A 20,091-nucleotide genomic window follows, 5' to 3' on the forward strand; every position below is an offset into this window, starting at 1 on the left:
GCAGCTGTCAGAAGGACGTCACAGTAAACAGGGATGGAACTATGATCATCTCTCTCCCTCATTTCCTGTCATAAATAACACAATAATAACTTCTGTTCATATTTTTATTTACAGTTAATATTAGAGCTGTCAAAGTTAACGTGATAATAACACTCATTTGTTTTAACAGCACTAATTTCTTTAACGCATTAACACTATTTTTAGGTTGTAGAGTGAAGATCCTGGTATCATAGTAAACTATAAACCTGATGAATCCATCGGTACCAACCATGTCAGACTAGCTGGTCATGAAGGAGGTTAAATAACGCTCCAAACTGACACTAAATGTTGGAAAGGAAAAACTGTCAAGGTCATTTTCAAAGGGGTCCCTTGACCTCTGACCTCCAGATGTGTGAATGTGTGAGGGCTTTTGTCCAAAAAAAATGACAAAACAATTCTGAAAAAATATCAGAAAAAAAGTCCTAAAAATACTAGCCTGTCATGAAGGAGGTGAAATAACGCTCTTACATTGTCTGGCTTGTTTTTTTTACTTTTATTTTGGACATTTTTCAGACTTTCTTCGGACATTTTTAAACATTTTCTGACGTTTTTTTGGACAAAAGCCCTCACACCCTCACTCTTTGAAAATGGACATGACAGTTTTTCCTCGCCAAAATTTAGCGTAAGTTTGGAGCGTTATTTTACCTCCTTCATGACCAGCTAGTCTGACATGGTTGGTACCGATGGATTCATCAGGTTTCATAATTTCAGATGATACCAGTATCTTCACTCTAACTTTAAAACTGAGCCGCTACAACCTAAAAATCACAAGTCGTGTTGATGCGTTAAATAAATGAGTGGCGTTAAACAGATATATAATTTCTAGCTGCAGTAGAGCCGCAGTAGAATCTCCTGTACCGGTGTTTATTCTGTGTGTCTGTAGGAGCGAAGAAGGAGGGAGCAGCGGGTTTCTTTAAGGGCATCGGGAAAGGTTTGGTGGGCGTGGTCGCTCGGCCGACGGGCGGCATCGTGGACATGGCGAGCAGCACCTTCCAGGGCATCCAGAGGTACGCGACGCCGTCACAACAACATGTGCTCTTTGGTTCCTCTCAGATAGTCTGGTCTGGTTGCTTAATGAACTTCCTGTGTTGTCTGTGTGCTTCACAACGTGTTCGCTGTCTCCTCTGTTCTTCTGTCTGCTCACTAATTTACACATTTTTCTGCTTTTGTTTTTTCTGTCTCGTGTCGTCGTTTCCTGGAGTTCTGTTGTTCTTTTTCTTGTGGTTTTGGTGTGTGAGTATTTCACATTAAACACGTTAAAGCTCAGCTCCTTCATCACTGCTCATGTAAAGTCTGTCCGTCTCATTAAACCTCTCATTATGGGGGTTCACGATCAGTTTGAACATCATCCAGAAGAAGTGAGAGCTGAAGGAGACGAGCTTTAACGTGCAGCAGTTTGTGTATTTCTGCATGTTTGTTGTGCAGCAGACGAGACGGTAAGTCGCTGCATCGTGTCACAAAATAAAAACGTCATCCATCGTCTCCTGGACTGAGTCATGCTCACACCGTCCATCACTCTAACACTGCTCGTAGCTCGTAGCCCCCCCCCTTCGGTAAGCCCCGCCCCCTCTCCGCCTGCTGCAGCATCGTGAGTCGAGAGGCCACGCCCCCCTGAGGAGAGTCACCTGACACTTGAATTAAATTACACACTCACATCCGTCTTCTGGAGGAATCTGATGAGCAGCTGCAGCAAACAGACACAGAGAGTAGTTCGCTGATGGACAACGGCGGCGTGTAAACTCACGTTCATTCACGTAGGCCAGGGGTCAGGGGTCAGGGGTCAGCAACGTTTACTATCAAAAGAGCCATTTTAGGCAAAAAATACCAAATCTGTCTGGAGCAAATGAAAAAATGAAAAAAGTCGTAATATAACGAGAATGAAGTCATAACTTTACAAGAAAAAAAGAAAATAACATGTAAAATTACTACTTTATAATATTTCGACTTTTTTCTCTAAATGTCCGATTTTTTGATTTTTTCCTCAAAGTGTTCCTAATACTCCGTCGTCCCGTCGTACCATAGACCTACAACAATGATAAATAAAAATGAAACAGTTATTCATTTCCATGTTTAAACCTCCACAGGGAGCCTCTGGAGAGGAGCTGAAGAGACGCAGGTTGCTGACCTCTGACGTAGGCCAACGTGCACGCCGGTCACACGGATGCATTAGCGTGGCTGTTTAGAACCCGTCTCCCAACGAGCTGAATCAACCAATCAGCTCGCTCGAAGCGCACGACGAGTTGTTGAGATTTGTAGGATGTGTCGACTCCTCTGGAGACACACGGTTACCCATAAGCCCCTGCTCTGTGCAGGACCACCGAGACGTTTTCCGCGAAGCTTCTCGGAAACGTAATTCCAGCATCACCTGGTCTCTCCTCAGGGATTGGCTGACTGAATGATCACATGGTTCTTCCTGAGTTTAACTTCCTGGTTGACACGATGATTCAGAGAAATACTAACGGCTGCATCAGAGAGAAAACTTCACTACTCTGAAATATTTGTAAATAATACTACAAAATATGTAAAACTGTGTGTAAATACTAGAGCTGGGACGACACACCTATCTCCTGATTCAGTCTCCGGACAAGCTGGTTAGCTAACGCCTGCTCTCCTCCCAGTGAAGTGGTCTCCTAGCGGCGAGGAGTGAGGCAGAGGGACCGTGACCCGGCGCTGTCCTCGGTTAGAGAGCAGCCTTGCGTCCGACCAGCGGGCCGGTGGCCAACGGCAGCGCTGTAAAGATAAACTGAGGGCGTATAAATCTCTGGATGTCTATAGTTAACTATCCTTCAGTAAAGTCAGTCAGAATAAAGGCTCTATTTATATTCTAATATTACAGCTATGATAGAATCACGTCTGCAACAACAACTACTTGATCGCATGGATCATTTGACGAGCTGAAAAAAAAATCATTTTTACATTTATATAAATCAGTCGTCGCCTCGACAACCTGCTTCTGTTCCTGAAACATTTCCCAGCTGCCTCAGTGACCTTCATCCTCCTCCTCCTCCTCCTCCTCCTCCTCTGTGTGGAGGGTCCATCTGTCATGTGACATCAGTCAGTTCTTGATAACCTGTTGAACGTTACTGTTTCATGCTGTCACTGTAGAGGTCATGAAAGGTGAGATATCCCACCTGACAGAAGCATCTAACAGCATCTTGTGCACTGAACATGAACCTGCTTCAGCTCCGGTTTACACCACAGACACACTTTTATTTAATTTACAGATATTAAATGGGCTACTGAACCCTGAGGAGCGTCTGTCAGACTGAACCGTGTCAGCCGATCATGTGATCAGTATTGTTTTAGAGTAGATGTGATGGTTGGCTGTCATCGTTCACCGTCACTGGGTTGTAACCTGTGTGTGTGTCTCTGTGTGTTGTGATGTCAGAGTGGCGGAGTCCACAGAGGAAGTGACCAAACTGCGACCGGTGCGTCTGATCAGGGAGGACGGGATCATCCGACCGTATGACCTGACGGAGTCGCAGGGCTTCGACCTCTTTCAGGTTTGTTTCACTTTCACTCTTTTACTCTGTTTCTACCAAACCATGATGTCACTTCCTAACAGGAAGTCTCTGAGCTTCAGTCAGGCGCTCGGTCTAAAGAAACAGCCGACCCTCCAGAGGTCAGAAACATCAGTAGCATCAGCAGCATCAGTAGCATCAGTAGCATCAGCAGCATCAGCAGCATCAGTAGCATCAGTAGCATCAGCAGCATCAGCAGCATCAGCAGCATCAGTAGCATCAGCAGCAGCAGCAGCAGCAGCAGCATCAGTAGCATCAGTAGCATCAGCAGCATCAGCATCATCAGCATCAGCAGCATCAGTAGCATCAGCAGCAGCAGCAGCAGCAGCAGCATCAGTAGCATCAGTAGCATCAGCAGCATCAGCAGCATCAGCAGAATCAGCATCATCAGCATCAGCAGCATCAGCAGCATCAGCAGCATCAGCAGCATCATCATCATCATCATCATCATCATCATCATCAGCAGCATCAGCAGCATCAGCAGCATCAGCAGCATCAGTTCAGGTGTTCAACTTTCGGGGGTCTTTTATTTACAATGAAAAACACAAAACAGTTCAATAGAAGCGGTTCTCAGTGGTCCTGACCCGGGTTTTTAGGTGCTACACACACCAGCAGCGTCGTCAGGCAGAGTAGATAGTGGAGGTCCAGTAGTTGGATCCAGTTGTTGGATTCGGGTACAGTAGTCGAGTTGGGATAAAGTAGTCTGGTGGGGGCACAGTAGTCGGGTACAGAAGTGAGGTAAAGACTTGGGTCCAGTAGTCGGGGTACAACAGTCGGTTCTGGGTACAGTAGTCGGTTCCTGGAGCAGTAGTCAGGGTACAGTAGTCGGTTCCTGGAGCAGTAGTCAGGGTACGGTAGTCGGTTCCTGGAGCAGTAGTCAGGGTACGGTAGTCGGTTCCTGGAGCAGTAGTCAGGGTACAGTAGTCGGTTCCTGGAGCAGTAGTCAGGGTACAGTAGTCGGTTCCTGGAGCAGTAGTCAGGGTACGGTAGTCGGTTCCTGGAGCAGTAGTCAGGATACGGTAGTCGGTTCCTGGAGCAGTAGTCAGGATACAGTAGTCGGTTCCTGGAGCAGTAGTCAGGGTACAGTAGTCGGTTCCTGGAGCAGTAGTCAGGGTACAGTAGTCGGTACCTGGAGCAGTAGTCAGGATACGGTAGTCGGTTCCTGGAGCAGTAGTCAGGATACAGTAGTCGGTTCCTGGAGCAGTAGTCAGGGTACGGTAGTCGGTTCCTGGAGCAGTAGTCAGGATACAGTAGTCGGTTCCTGGAGCAGTAGTCAGGATACAGTAGTCGGTTCCTGGAGCAGTAGTCAGGGTACAGTAGTCGGTTCCTGGAGCAGTAGTCAGGGTACACTAGTCGGTACCTGGAGCAGTAGTCAGGGTACAGTAGTCGGTTCCTGGAGCAGTAGTCAGGATACAGTAGTCGGTTCCTGGAGCAGTAGTCAGGGTACGGTAGTCGGTTCCTGGAGCAGTAGTCAGGGTACAGTAGTCGGTTCCTGGAGCAGTAGTCAGGATACAGTAGTCGGTACCTGGAGCAGTAGTCAGGGTACAGTAGTCGGTTCCTGGAGCAGTAGTCAGGATACAGTAGTCGGTTCCTGGAGCAGTAGTCAGGATACAGTAGTCGGTTCCTGGAGCAGTAGTCAGGGTACAGTAGTCGGTTCCTGGAGCAGTAGTCAGGATACAGTAGTCGGTTCCTGGAGCAGTAGTCAGGGTACAGTAGTCGGTTCCTGGAGCAGTAGTCAGGGTACACTAGTCGGTACCTGGAGCAGTAGTCAGGGTACAGTAGTCGGTTCCTGGAGCAGTAGTCAGGGTACGGTAGTCGGTTCCTGGAGCAGTAGTCAGGGTACAGTAGTCGGTTCCTGGAGCAGTAGTCAGGGTACAGTAGTCGGTTCCTGGAGCAGTAGTCAGGATACAGTAGTCGGTTCCTGGAGCAGTAGTCAGGGTACGGTAGTCGGTTCCTGGAGCAGTAGTCAGGGTACAGTAGTCGGTTCCTGGAGCAGTAGTCAGGATACAGTAGTCGGTACCTGGAGCAGTAGTCAGGGTACGGTAGTCGGTTCCTGGAGCAGTAGTCAGGATACAGTAGTCGGTTCCTGGAGCAGTAGTCAGGGTACGGTAGTCGGTTCCTGGAGCAGTAGTCAGGGTACAGTAGTCGGTTCCTGGAGCAGTAGTCAGGATACAGTAGTCGGTTCCTGGAGCAGTAGTCAGGGTACGGTAGTCGGTTCCTGGAGCAGTAGTCAGGGTACAGTAGTCGGTTCCTGGAGCAGTAGTCAGGATACAGTAGTCGGTACCTGGAGCAGTAGTCAGGGTACGGTAGTCGGTTCCTGGAGCAGTAGTCAGGATACAGTAGTCGGTTCCTGGAGCAGTAGTCAGGGTACGGTAGTCGGTTCCTGGAGCAGTAGTCAGGGTACGGTAGTCGGTTCCTGGAGCAGTAGTCAGGATACAGTAGTCGGTTCCTGGAGCAGTAGTCAGGATACAGTAGTCGGTTCCTGGAGCAGTAGTCAGGGTACAGTAGTCGGTACCTGGAGCAGTAGTCAGGGTACAGTAGTCGGTTCCTGGAGCAGTAGTCAGGATACAGTAGTCGGTTCCTGGAGCAGTAGTCAGGGTACGGTAGTCGGTTCCTGGAGCAGTAGTCAGGGTACAGTAGTCGGTACCTGGAGCAGTAGTCAGGATACGGTAGTCGGTTCCTGGAGCAGTAGTCAGGATACGGTAGTCGGTTCCTGGAGCAGTAGTCAGGATACAGTAGTCGGTTCCTGGAGCAGTAGTCAGGGTTTAATAGTCAGGTTCGTCACTGTCGGTGTGTGTTGCCCTTTAAGACATAATAACCTAAAGGTCTCTGCGGAGCATCTCTTTTATAAACTATATAAATAAACTATAGTATCCGTCTTTGTGGATTTTTCTTATTTCTGCCTCTAACCAGTTGTTTCTTTTTCTTCTTCTTCTTCTTCTTCTTCTTCTTCTTCTTCTTCTTCTTGTGTTTGTGTCACATGCAGCCTGATGAGGAATAAACAGGGTTTGAATGGATCAACTTTATCATTCAAGTGCTTTTAAAGACTGTAAACTATATTCCCTCCGTCTCAGACAGCTTTAGTGTTTCGTCCTGTAAATACTGTAATTTCTATATTAATCTATAAATATTGTTAATTATACTTTGATCTATGAATATTGATATTTATACTGTACGTTAATCTATAAATATTGTGCTGAGATAATTCTATGCATGCCAAAACCAATATCTTTCTCTCATACCTCAAACATGTTTACACTCAGCTCTCCGTTTTATTACTTTGTTTTCTAGATTTCTGCTTTTTATTTCTGAAATACTGAAGAGCTTTATTTTATTTATGTTTATAACTCTTAACAGTTTGTATGATAGTTTCTGTTTATAACCATTCATAATTTAATTATCCAACAGGCCGTGGGTGTGTTACCGCCGGTAGATCTTTGCAATATTTTTGTAAAAGATTGTAGCATCACCTTTGAATTCATTCAAAATGTGTATATGAATATATGATATTTAATATTTCTGTCGTTGTGACGTTTGTATAATTCAGTCTGAACTGATATTATGCATGACCTCTGACCTCTGACCTCTGACTCTGTTTAACTCTGTGTGTGTGAGCAGTAACGGAGTGGGAGACGTCTGTAACGCTTGTGTTCAAACCTGAAGTTTAATAAAACTACATTCCTTATTCACACTTTAACCAACGTCTGAAGAACATCCTCGTTTCTGTCAACATGTGCCGTCACTCACAAAGTTCACATGAACCAGCGGGACCAGATTAGACCGCTACGCCGCTGGAGACGACTGCAGGGGAAGTGGTCTCCTGGCGGCGAGGAGTGAGGCAGAGGGACCGTGACCCGGCGCTGTCCTCTCTGGATGTCTCTAGTTAACTATCCTAAAGTCAGTCACAAAGAGAGTCGGACAACATCAGAGAAGCGTTTCAGAGACGGAGAGAAAGGGATGCTAATAGTTTAGCCTTCTGCTAACAGCAGCTAACGTGAGCCGTTAGCTGCTGTTAGCAGAAGGCTAAATATTAGCATCATTTATGTTAGCCTCCAGCTAATGTTAGCCCACTGCTAGTGTTAGCCTCCAGCTAATGTTAGCCCACTGCTAGTGTTAGCCCACTGCTAGTGTTAGCCTCCAGCTAATGTTAGCCCACTGCTAGTGTTAGCCTCCAGCTAATGTTAGCCCACTGCTAGTGTTAGCCTCCAGCTAATGTTAGCCCACTGCTAGTGTTAGCCTCCAGCTAATGTTAGCCCACTGCTAGTGTTAGCCTCCAGCTAATGTTAGCCCACTGCTAGTGTTAGCCTCCAGCTAATGTTAGCCCACTGCTAGTGTTAGCCTCCAGTCTTTCCTTTGTTTAGCCTCCAGCTAATGTTAGCCCACTGCTAGCGTTAGCCTCCAGGCTTTGCTCTGCTTAGCCTCCAGCTGACACCGTGACCTCATCACCTTCAGCCTTCGTTCCCCTGAAACTATATTTGTTGAATAATTTAATTTTGAATCAGAACAATAGAGAGAAAACTATAATTGGGTCACGTTGCTCGTTACACTGAAACTGAAACTGAAACAGGGATTCAACACATCATTGTTTTTCAAGTGAGTTCAGAGTTCTAAAACCTCCGTCCAAACATCTCCTTCACCATCAACACATAGAGAGAGATTATATATATATATGATATAAAGGAGTGTGTTAGTGTGTTTTCTGTTGTCTGAGCATCCTGTGTTTGTCTCTGCAGCGCTCAGAGATCAAACAGCTGGATGGTGAAGTGTTCAGAGATCACTGTCCGTATCCTGGACACCGCAAGACCAACATCATCGTCACCAACAGGTACGACCCCTCAGCGGCCCGACGGGGCTCTGCTCACACGGCTCTTCATTGTTCGTCTGTGTTGTTATTGTTTTACACTATTAGTTATTGTTTGTGTTTATTGTTGTTGTTGTGTAGGAGGGTTCTGTGTTATTTATTGTTGTTGTTGTTGTCGTTGTTGTCGTTGTTGTCCTGTAGGAGGGTTCTGTGTGTGAAGGAGATCGACTTCGTGGGTCACTTCAACAGAGAGTGGGAGTGTTTGTTTGAGAACTTCTATCGTCCTCCAGCTGTGACGGGATCTGAACTGAAAATCTACTGCAAGGTGCTGTCTGTCTGTCTCTGTCTGTCTCTCTGACTGTCTGACTGTCTGTCTGACTGTCTGTCCTCCTGTCTGTCTGTCTCTCTCTCTCTGTGTCTGTCTGTCTGTCTGTCTCTCTGACTGTCTGACTGTCTGTCCTCCTGTCTGTCTGTCTCTCTGTCTGTCTCTCTGTCTCTCTGACTGTCTGTCTGTCTGTCTGTCTGTCTCTCTCTGTCTGTCTCTCTGTCTGTCTGTCTCTCTGTCTCTCTGACTGTCTCTCTCTCTGTCTCTCTGACTGTCTCTCTGTCTCTCTGACTGTCTCTCTCTCTGTCTCTCTGACTGTCTCTCTGTCTCTCTGACTGTCTCTCTGACTGTCTGTCTCTCTGTCTGTCTGTCTGTCTCTCTGTCTCTCTGACTGTCTGTCTCTCTGTCTCTCTGTCTGTCTGTCTGTCTCTCTGTCTCTCTGACTGTCTCTCTGACTGTCTGTCTCTCTGTCTCTCTGTCTGTCTGTCTGTCTCTCTGTCTCTCTGACTGTCTGTCTGTCTGTCTGTCTCTCTGTCTGTCTGTCTGTCTGTCTGTCTGTCTGTCTGTCTGTCTGTCTCTCTGTCTGACTGTCTGTCTCTCTGTCTCTCTGACTGTCTGTCTCTCTGTCTGTCTGACTGTCTGTCTGTTTCAGGAGCATCAGAAGTTGAAGTTGCCAAAGAGAGACGGTCAGGAGTCGGTGAGGAGCGTTCAGCTCAGAGACTCAAACTGTGCTCAGGTAATAATAACATTATTATTATTATTATTATTATTAATATGAATAATATGAATAATATGAATAATATGAATGATAATAATACAATAACAATTCCTTCATGTTTGACCTGGTTACCATGGTTACCTACAGAAGCTGCAGGTGGCCATATCAGACGCTCAGGTGGCGCAGCAGCAGCACCGCATGGCCAGACAGAAGTCACAGCGCTTCCTCAACCTGAAAAACCAACAGTGAGGTCACTTCCTGTCAGCACACCCACTTCCTGTCCACTGCTGATCTTTATTAGAAATATGAATCCTTTTTTATTATACGTTATATATATATATAAATTATATATTATATTAATCAACAGTAAAGATGATTTCCAGTTCAAAATCCGTCCAAAGAGCCAAAGAGCTGAGTCAGCAGGGTTGTGGGTTTAATTTCTACTGAACGCTCTTATTTTGAAGGTGGAGCTGAGTCAGCAGGGTTGTGGGTTTAATTTCTACTGAACGCTCTTATTTTGAAGGTGGAGCTGAGTCAGCAGGGTTGTGGGTTTAATTTCTACTGAACGCTCTTATTTTGAAGGTGGAGCTGAGACAGCAGGGTTGTGGGTTTAATTTCTACTGAACGCTCTTATTTTGAAGGTGGAGCTGAGTCAGCAGGGTTGTGGGTTTAATTTCTACTGAACGCTCTTATTTTGAAGGTGGAGCTGAGACAGCAGGGTTGTGGGTTTAATTTCTACTGAATGCTCTTATTTTGAAGGTTGAGCTGAGACAGCAGGGTTGTGGGTTTAATTTCTACTGAACGCTCTTATTTTGAAGGTGGAGCTGAGTCAGCAGGGTTGTGGGTTTAATTTCTACTGAACGCTCTTATTTTGAAGGTGGAGCTGAGACAGCAGGGTTGTGGGTTTAATTTCTACTGAACGCTCTTATTTTGAAGGTGGAGCTGAGTCAGCAGGGTTGTGGGTTTAATTTCTACTAGAGCTCTTATTTTGAAGGTGGAGCTGAGTCAGCAGGGTTGTGGGTTTAATTTCTACTGGACGCTCTTATTTTGAAGGTGGAGCTGCGGCAGCAGGGTTGTGGGTTTAATTTCTACTGGACGCTCTTATTTTGAAGGTGGAGCTGAGTCAGCAGGGTTGTGGGTTTAATTTCTACTGGACGCTCTTATTTTGAAGGTTGAGCTGAGACAGCAGGGTTGTGGGTTTAATTTCTACAGGACGCTCTTACTTTGAAGGTGGAGCTGAGTCAGCAGGGTTGTGGGTTTAATTTCTACTAGAGCTCTTATTTTGAAGGTGGAGCTGAGTCAGCAGGGTTGTGGGTTTAATTTCTACTGGACGCTCTTATTTTGAAGGTTGAGCTGAGACAGCAGGGTTGTGGGTTTAATTTCTACAGGACGCTCTTACTTTGAAGGTGGAGCTGAGTCAGCAGGGTTGTGGGTTTAATTTCTACTAGAGCTCTTATTTTGAAGGTGGAGCTGAGTCAGCAGGGTTGTGGGTTTAATTTCTACTAGAGCTCTTATTTTGAAGGTGGAGCTGAGACAGCAGGGTTGTGGGTTTAATTTCTACTGGACGCTCTTATTTTGAAGGTGGAACTGAGTCAGCAGGGTTGTGGGTTTAATCTCGCTCTTATTTTGAATGTTTACATAGTCCTGATGCTGTGAGGCATTCTGGGTAAAAACCCTTCATGGAATGGTCGCTGGAGTCATGTGATTGTTATTGAATGATTTAAATATCTATACATGAATATAAATGTGGTGAAAAGTTTTTATTATTTTATTTCATTTTGTTTTATTTCACTTTACATTTTTATTTTATTATTTGTATTTGTATTCTTATTTGGAGTCTCATCAGTTGAAGGGTTTGGGGTATTCTTGTCCCTGCGGTTTGCCTGCAGGCTGCACTGTCACATGAAGACGAAGCCATAAAAACAACGAGTTGCACTAAAAACGATGATCAATAATCAGCGTCAATGATGAATGTTTGCTGTCGTTCATCTTACACAGAAATACACAGATGTGATAATAATAATTACCCGGCAGCTTTATTAATATCTAATTATCTCAGAAGAGAATAGAAACACTAAAATCTCTGAGATGACGTCACAGGATTCAGATTCTGTTTACCTGAAGAGTTTACATCTGTTTCACTTTTATTCTGATGATCTTTGCTGTAATCAAAAGTCTGTTTTTGTCTGATATTGATGATTAACTATAATAATTAAAAAGACATGTAAGCTGAATAAATGTCTCTAAAGATTAAATGACGTCTGCTGGACTCTACTTTGTGATCAGAGTGAGACATCACCATCTGTGTTCACAAAACATCTTCAGGCGGACGGAGCTCGAAAGACTGTCCAGATACTACGAGAGATATGAATTCATAACTTCCGTAAATTTGATTTTATTCTCGTAATATTACGACTTCTTTCTCGTAAATTTATGATTTTTCTCGTAAATTTACGACTTTATTCTGATAATACAACTTTTTTCTCGTGAAGTTACGGCATTTTTCTCTTAAATGTATGACTTTAATCTCTTAATAATACGACTTTATTCTCATAAAGTTATGACTTTTCTCGTAATACGCAATTTTTCTCATAAAGTTCTGACTTTAATCTCTTAATATTATTACTTTTTTTCTCGTAAAGTTATGACTTTATTCTCGAAATCTCAGATTTATTTTTTCCTTCATGTGTTCCTGATACTCCGTCATAAAACGTATCTGCTCAGTTTGAAATTTGACTTTTTATTGTGAAATGGAGGAAGTGATAAACGTTGTTGCTAATCAGATAGATGCTGTTCTCTTCACAGACACGTCTCTGTTCTCTTTAAAGTCCATGTAGTATATTTCCCAAGTATACTTTGTGTAGTAAGTATACTAATATCAAAGTACTAGTAGTATAATTGTAAGTGAACTACATCGATACTTCTTGGGACTAAATTGCCCACTTTCTAGTTAGAATAGTAAACTTTGAGTTCACAACTAGTTTACATCTAAGGTGTATTTTGTACTGCAACTAAACTATGAAGTGAACTACAAGTGAATCAAGTCCATCGAGCAGTATAAGCCAAATATACTTAGAGTTTTCTGTATACTTGTCAGTATAAACCAAGTCAATAGTAATTTTTATGAAGTATATCCCCATAAAAAGTAAACTGAAATCATACTCTGTTATTATATTATTATTTTACTGTGATACTGAAGGAAACTGATGAAGCATGGTGAGTATTTCTGGTGTATTCATGGATGTTTTACTGTGATGACATCAGAGATGATGAAGACTCACTGAATGACATCAACATAACGTTTGAGTGATGAAGAAGAAGAAGAAGAGGAGGATTCACTCTGCCTCCCCTTCAGCTCTCCGTCTCCCCCCTGTGGAGGCTCATCGTCCTGCTGAATGTCTGTGTCTATTACAGACCATAATATCCTGTCATGTCACCATGGTTACCGTGTCGTCCCGTGTCCGATGGCGATGAAGGTTCAGCTTCCTCTCTCAGGTTAAACTTCAGGACGTCTCCGTCAGCTGGTTAACCTTCAGCCCATCCTGTCTCCACAGAAACACGCTGATTTATGATTTCCCTGACAACGCTTTGACGACTTCCTGTTCCTACACGGCCGAGACAGGAAGTGAGAACTCATCGCAGGTCATCGCCACGCGTCCGAACGCCATCAGTTACCGATGAGTGAAGGTCAGTTTGAGACGTTTTTATCCAGCAGGTTAAAACACGAACACGCGAAGAACAAAGTTCACGATTCGTTATTCATCATCTGTCAGTTCCAACAGCTCAGAGTTATTAACTCTGAAAATGTTCTCAGGTCCTTCAACATGCTCATACAATATGGTTTTATATAAAAGGAGAAATCACACAAATATATATATATATATATATATATATATATATATATAAGAAATGTAATAAAAAGAATGTATGAAAGAGAAAAGAAAAAGAACAACTAAATAGAAAGAGTCAGAGAAAGAAGAAAAGCAAGAAGTTGGTCAATAAATGAACAATGAAAACATGAAACGATCAATAATTTAATCAGTAAGTTTGTCTCAATAATTAAATTTAACTAGAAGTTGGTCTCCAAAACCCTCAAAAACTAAAAGAAGAGAAGAAAATAAAAACAAATGGATGTAGAGAAAACAACAACAGACGGAGGTAGAAAAAACAACAACAGATGGAGGTAGAGAAAACAACAGACGGAGGTAGAGAAAACAACAACAGACAGTGGTAGAGAAAACAACAGACGGAGGTAGAGAAAACAAAAACAGTCGGAGGTAGAGAAAACAACAACAGACGGAGGTAGAGAAAACAACAACAGACGGAGGTAGAGAAAACAACAACAGACGGAGGTAGAGAAAACAACAACAGACGGAGGTAGAGAAAATTAACAAAAAATGGAGGTAAAGAAAACAAAAACAGACGGAGGTAGAGAAAACAACAACAGACGAAGGTAGAGAAAATAAAAACAGACGGAGGTAGAGAAAACAAAAACAGATGGAGGTAGAGAAAACAAAAACAGATGGAGGTAGAGAAAATAAAAACAGATGGAGGTAGAGAAAACAAAAACAGACGGAGGTAGAGAAAATAAAAACAGACGGAGGTGGAGAAAACAACAGACGGAGGTAGAGAAAATAAAAACAGACGGAGGTAGAGAAAACAACAACAGACGAAGGTAGAGAAAACAAAAACAGACGGAGGTAGAGAAAATAAAAACAGACGGAGGTAGAGAAAACAACAGACGGAGGTAGAGAAAATAAAAACAGACGGAGGTAGAGAAAACAACAACAGATGGAGGTAGAGAAAACAACAACAGACGGAGGTAGAGAAAACAACCACAGATGGAGGTAGAGAAAACAACAACAGACGGAGGTAGAGAAAACAACAACAGACGGAGGTAGAGAAAATAAAAAACAGATGGAGGTAGAGAAAACAACAACAGACGAAGGTAGAGAAAACAAAAACAGACGGAGGTAGAGAAAATAAAAACAGACGGAGGTAGAGAAAACAACAGACAGAGGTAGAGAAAATAAAAACAGACGGAGGTAGAGAAAACAACAACAGATGGAGGTAGAGAAAACAACAACAGATGGACGTAGAGAAAACAACAACAGACGGAGGTAGAGAAAAACAACAACAGATGGAGGTAGAGAAAACAACAACAGATGGACGTAGAGAAAACAACAACAGACGGACGTAGAGAAAACAACAACAGACGGAGGTAGAGAAAATTAAAAACAGACGGAGGTAGAGAAAACAACAACTGAAGGAGGTAGAGAAAACAACAACAGACAGAGGAAGAGAAAATAAAAACAGACGGAGGTAAAGAAAACAAAAACAGATGGAGGTGAAGAAAATAAAAACAGACGGAGGTAAAGAAAACAAAAACAGATGGAGGTGAAGAAAATAAAAACAGACGGAGGTAAAGAAAACAAAAACAGATGGAGGTGAAGAAAATAAAAACAGATGGAGGTAGAGAAAATAAAAACAGATGGAGGTAGAGAAAATAAACACACTGAAAAGTTTATAAATAACTTTTTTTTATTTGAATTAGTAGCTCAGTCTGAGTTTCATCAGTAACTGACCTGAAGTCTGTCAAACATTAACGTGGTAAAGAGATCAGACTGTATTAATGTACACACTGTACTGTACTGAGTATAAAATATAAAACCTGTTGGTGCAGGAGGAAATAATCATCACCTGTCTGAGAACACACCTGGAGAATGAAACCCATCCTGTAATCTACCTGAACCTGATGAACATGTTGCTGTGTGGTGATTATAAACTGAGCTCAGATCAGTCAACACCAGAGGAAGGAAAACAGGACATGAGGGAGAAAACAGAAACACCTCATCATCTACTGGAAATAAAACCTGGTCTAACAGAGTCGGGTCCTTCAGAGTCGTGACCTTCAGAGTCGGGTTCTTCAGAGTCGGGTTCTTCAGAGTCGGGTTCTATTGGAACAGTAGTAGTATAAACAGTAGTATACATTATACTGTTGGATTAATATCACTGATGCAGTAACATGTTTCTATCCGGCTGCAGCAGAACTCATTTGACTTATTTTATATACCGTTGGTGGTTTAATTAACTATGAATATAACAATACATTGTATTTTATACAGGGCTGTTAATCCATTATAATATTTAATCATGAGTAATTGCGTGATTGTCCATAATTAATCGTGATTAATCGCACATTTTTTATCTGTTCTAAATGAACCTTAAAGGAGATCAGTCCAGTATTTAATCCTCTTATCAACATGGGAGTGGACAAATATGCTGCTTTATGCAAAATGCATGTTTATATTTATTATTGTAAATCAATTAACAACACAAAACAATAACAGATATTGTCCAGAAACCCTCACAGGTACTGCATTTAGCATAAAACAATATGCTCCAATCATAACATGGCAAACTGCAGCCCAACAGGCAACAACAGCTGTCAGTGTGTCAGTCTGCTGACTTGACTATGACTTGCCCCAAACTGCATGTGATTATCATAAAGTGGGCATGTCTGTAAAGGGGAGACTCGTGGGTACCCATAGAACCCATTTACATTCACTGATCTGGAGGTCAGAGGTCAAGGGACCCCTTTGAAAATGGAAATGACAGTTTTTCCTCGCCAAAATGTAGCTTAAGTTTGGAGCGTTATTTAACCTCCTTCAAGGCCAGCTAGTCTGACATGGTTGGTACTGATGGATTCATCAGGTTTATAGTTTCAGGTGATACCAGGATCTTCACTCTAACTTTAAAACTGAGCTGCTAAGTTGTGTTTATGCATTAAAGAAATTAGTGGCGTTAAAACGGGTTTGCATTAACGTGTTATTATCACGTTAACTTTGATAGCTCTGGTGATTTTACCTCTCTGAACACACGCGATGCAGTACAGTACCTTTGCAGTAGTACCTCTGCATTAGTACCTCTGCAGTAGTACCTTTGCAGTAGTACCTCTGCATTAGTACCTCTGCAGTAGTACCTTTGCAGTAGTACCTCTGCAGTAGTACCTCTGCAGTAGTACCTTTGCAGTAGTACCTCTGCAGTAGTACCTCTGCAGTAGTACCTTTGCAGTAGTACCTCTGCAGTAGTACCTCTGCAGTAGTACCTTTGCAGTAGTACCTCTGCAGTAGTACCTTTGCAGTAGTACCTCTGCAGTAGTACCTTTAAAGTAGTACCTTTGCAGTAGTACCTCTGCATTAGTACCTTTGCAGTAGTACCTCTGCAGTAGTACCTCTGCATTAGTACCTTTGCAGTAGTACCTCTGCAGTAGTACTATGAATGACCCGGTCTTTCTCTTGCTGTATTTCAGGTATTCAGGGAGTGTCTGTCCCTCTGAATCCTGAGGCATGTCTCTGTCTTCACTTGTTGCTAATGTGTTAACAACTGTCTCCTCTGTCCTCCTCAGTTCAACCGGGTCATCTGATAGCAGAGCGTCACTCTGTCCTCTGCATTGTTTCCTCCTCATCGCTTCCTCGTGATCTGCTGCTACCAGCACCGTGCTTTACCTCTGATTCTGTCTTCAGGACGAGTCCGTAACATCTGTGACATCTGTCTGCAGACGGCGAGGCGTTCACTGACCTGCTGAGGCCTCAGAGTGTTTACAGCAGAGCTGCGTTCACTGTAATCAAACGTTCAGTGTTAGTCAGTGACAGAGAGCTTCCTGTTTACTTTACTTCTCCTTCTTCTTCTTCTTCTTCAGTTTTCAGTCTGACTTCACCTTTCAGATTATTGTTGTGTCAGTGAAGGTAACACGGTCAGTAACCCAGCATGTGTTCCTCCATTATCTTATTGGATTCACAAACCTGTTAATGTGTGCCCCTCCCTCGCCCCCTCCCTCGCCCCCTCCCTCGCCCCCTCCCTCGACCCCTCCCTCGCCCCCTCCCTCGACCCCTCCCTCGCCCCCTACCTCGACCCCTCCCTCACCCCCTCCCTCGCCCCCTACCTCGACCCCTCCCTCACCCCCTCCCTCGACCCCTACCTCGACCCACCCTCGACCCCTACCTCGACCCACCCTCGACCCCTACCTCGACCCACCCTCGACCCACCCTCGACCCCTACCTCGACCCACCCTCGACCCACCCTCGACCCCTACCTCGACCCACCCTCGACCCACCCTCGACCCCTACGTCGACCCACCCTCGACCCACCCTCGACCCCTACCTCGACCCACCCTCGACCCACCCTCGACCCCTACGTCGACCCACCCTCGACCCCTACCTCGACCCCTCCCTCACCCCCTCCCTCGCCCCCTCCCTCGCCCCACCCTCGACCCACCCTCGACCCACCCTCGACCCCTACCTCGACCCACCCTCGACCCCTACCTCGACCCCTCCCTCACCCCCTCCCTCGCCCCCTCCCTCGACCCCTACCTCGACCCACCCTCGACCCACCCTCGACCCCTACCTCGACCCACCCTCGACCCCTACCTCGACCCTCCCTCACCCCCTCCCTCGCCCCCTCCCTCGCCCCACCCTCGACCCACCCTCGCCCCACCCTCGACCCACCCTCGACCCACCCTCGACCCCTACCTCGACCCACCCTCGACCCACCCTCGACCCCTACGTCGACCCACCCTCGACCCCTACCTCGACCCCTCCCTCACCCCCTCCCTCGCCCCCTCCCTCGCCCCACCCTCGACCCACCCTCGACCCACCCTCGACCCCTACCTCGACCCACCCTCGACCCCTACCTCGACCCCTCCCTCACCCCCTCCCTCGCCCCCTCCCTCGACCCCTACCTCGACCCACCCTCGACCCACCCTCGACCCCTACCTCGACCCACCCTCGACCCCTACCTCGACCCCTCCCTCACCCCCTCCCTCGCCCCCTCCCTCGCCCCACCCTCGACCCACCCTCGACCCCTACCTCGACCCACCCTCGACCCACCCTCGACCCACCCTCGACCCCTACCTCGACCCACCCTCGACCCCTACCTCGACCCACCCTCGACCCACCCTCGACCCACCCTCGACCCCTACCTCGACCCACCCTCGACCCACCCTCGACCCCTACCTCGACCCACCCTCGACCCACCCTCGACCCCTACCTCGACCCCTGATTCCAGCGTTTGTTGCAGGAAGTGATGATTTCCTTTGTTTCTGATAAAAAAGACATTAATACAAACTCCACGTCTTCTTTATCTTCTCCTGTTCTTCCAGTTGGTCAGCGTTCTTTGTTGAGACAGACTGGTTTCATTTGCCTTTTTAACTGGTCTTAAACCAGTCTAAGAGTCCTATAACAGGTACTTTATCCCTGCGGATGGTCTGACTGCAGCTCTCTGTTTAATGTTGCTCCTGTTGTTGGAGCTGCAGGTTTTTTATTGCTGTATAAAGTCGAGTTTAACAGGAGACAGCAGTGAGTCACAGTGTTTGTTCTCTACTGGAGGTTTAACTCATTAAATCAGATCTGACACACGTTCAGGATCAGAAACAAACCTGGAAATCATTTTCTCTCATTTCTGAGCTGCAGCCTCACGAAGGCCACGAGACCGGGATCTGGTCCAGAGGGACGGCGTCCGTGCTGCTGCTCTGGTGGAATATAATATTAATAAGTATGTTTTCTTTAGTGTGTAATCACCTGATTATAAGAATCGTTGTGTTTCCGTGATCTTAGAATGAGCCGTTTATATCTACATAGATATTCATGGAGTCCTCCATGTTTCTACAGTAGCCCAGAACGGACAAACCAAACTCTGTTAACTTTTCCTGCTTGGGCCGGAGTCAATAACGTTACTCACTCCCGTCGTCGCCACCGCTCTCTCTCTCTCGCTTCACAACTCACTTCCCACGTACACACACACACACACACACACACACACACTGTACTCCTTCAACAACTGGCTCTAGAGAGGGCCATTCGCGTTTTCACGTCGGCCAGTTAGGGCTGTCTCAAATACCATTTTTTGGGCTTCGGTGAGAAATATTCAATGCTTTGCGGCGTGGCGCGTCACGGCCACAACCATGGCAACGATCGAAGCATTCAAGTCAACCCTAAATGGTAAATGGACTTGTATTTATATAGAACTTTTCTAGTCTTCTGACCACTCAAAAGCTTTACACTACATGTCAGCATTCAGCCATTCACACACCGATGGTTCAGACTACAGGAGCAATTTGGGGTTAAGTGTCTTGCTCAAGTACATGTGACCCGAGGAGCCGGGTATCGAACCGCCAACCTATCGATTGGTGGACGTCCTGCTCTACCTCTGAGCCACATCCGCCCCTAGTAGCATTCCTACACGCTTGGCACACGGGAGAACTTGTAATCTGCAGCGGCCAGACACCACAAGATCCTACACACTGTTCCTTTAAGACTACGAGTCGGCCATAGTGAATCAAATCAGATTTTTTTTTTTTTGCACATGTGACTCGGATCAGTTCTTTTTCATAACAGTATGAACAGCACAAATTATATGTGAATCTGATTTTTTCAGCTCTGATCTGGAACACTTTCATATGTGGTCCTGAATCAGATACTCACCAACCCTTTCCCAGGAGACTCCCGGTTTCCTACCGGGGTCACAAATATCAAATATTGACACCATTTTTTCCTTTTTGTTATCTCAACTGTACAGCGTGTATAATCTGTACTGTTTCCACCCGGACAACAATACAGCTACACCTAATGTTGTTTCCTGGGGGAAGAGAGCTGCTCGCAGTTTGAGCTGCGCTTGACGCTGGTTCAGC

The 20,091-nt window shown here is 45.1% G+C and overlaps 1 protein-coding gene across 9 annotated transcripts in view; it reads left to right on the plus strand.

The window, feature by feature from the left end:
- vps13c (vacuolar protein sorting 13 homolog C) overlaps positions 1–11,659 on the plus strand; it is a 79,833-nt gene extending 68,174 nt beyond the window's left edge. For 3 of the 9 annotated variants that reach the window (XM_074657175.1, XM_074657199.1, XM_074657204.1), the window contains 3 exons: positions 923–1,046; positions 3,428–3,542; positions 3,617–4,587. In XM_074657175.1, the coding sequence (XP_074513276.1) occupies positions 923–1,046; positions 3,428–3,542; positions 3,617–4,099 (722 nt within the window). In that variant the 3' untranslated portion in view covers positions 4,100–4,587. Of the gene's footprint in view, positions 1–922; positions 1,047–3,427; positions 3,543–3,616; positions 4,589–6,546; positions 7,257–8,293; positions 8,386–8,562; positions 8,687–9,338; positions 9,423–9,551; positions 10,576–10,926 lie in introns of those variants that run through there. The other 6 variants (XM_074657184.1, XM_074657216.1, XM_074657193.1 and 3 more) reach the window with 5 other exon arrangements.
- Positions 11,660–20,091: the final 8,432 nt, after the last annotated feature.

Source organism: Sebastes fasciatus, chromosome 2 (genome assembly GCF_043250625.1).
Source record: "Sebastes fasciatus isolate fSebFas1 chromosome 2, fSebFas1.pri, whole genome shotgun sequence".
Lineage (NCBI taxonomy): Eukaryota > Metazoa > Chordata > Actinopteri > Perciformes > Sebastidae > Sebastes > Sebastes fasciatus.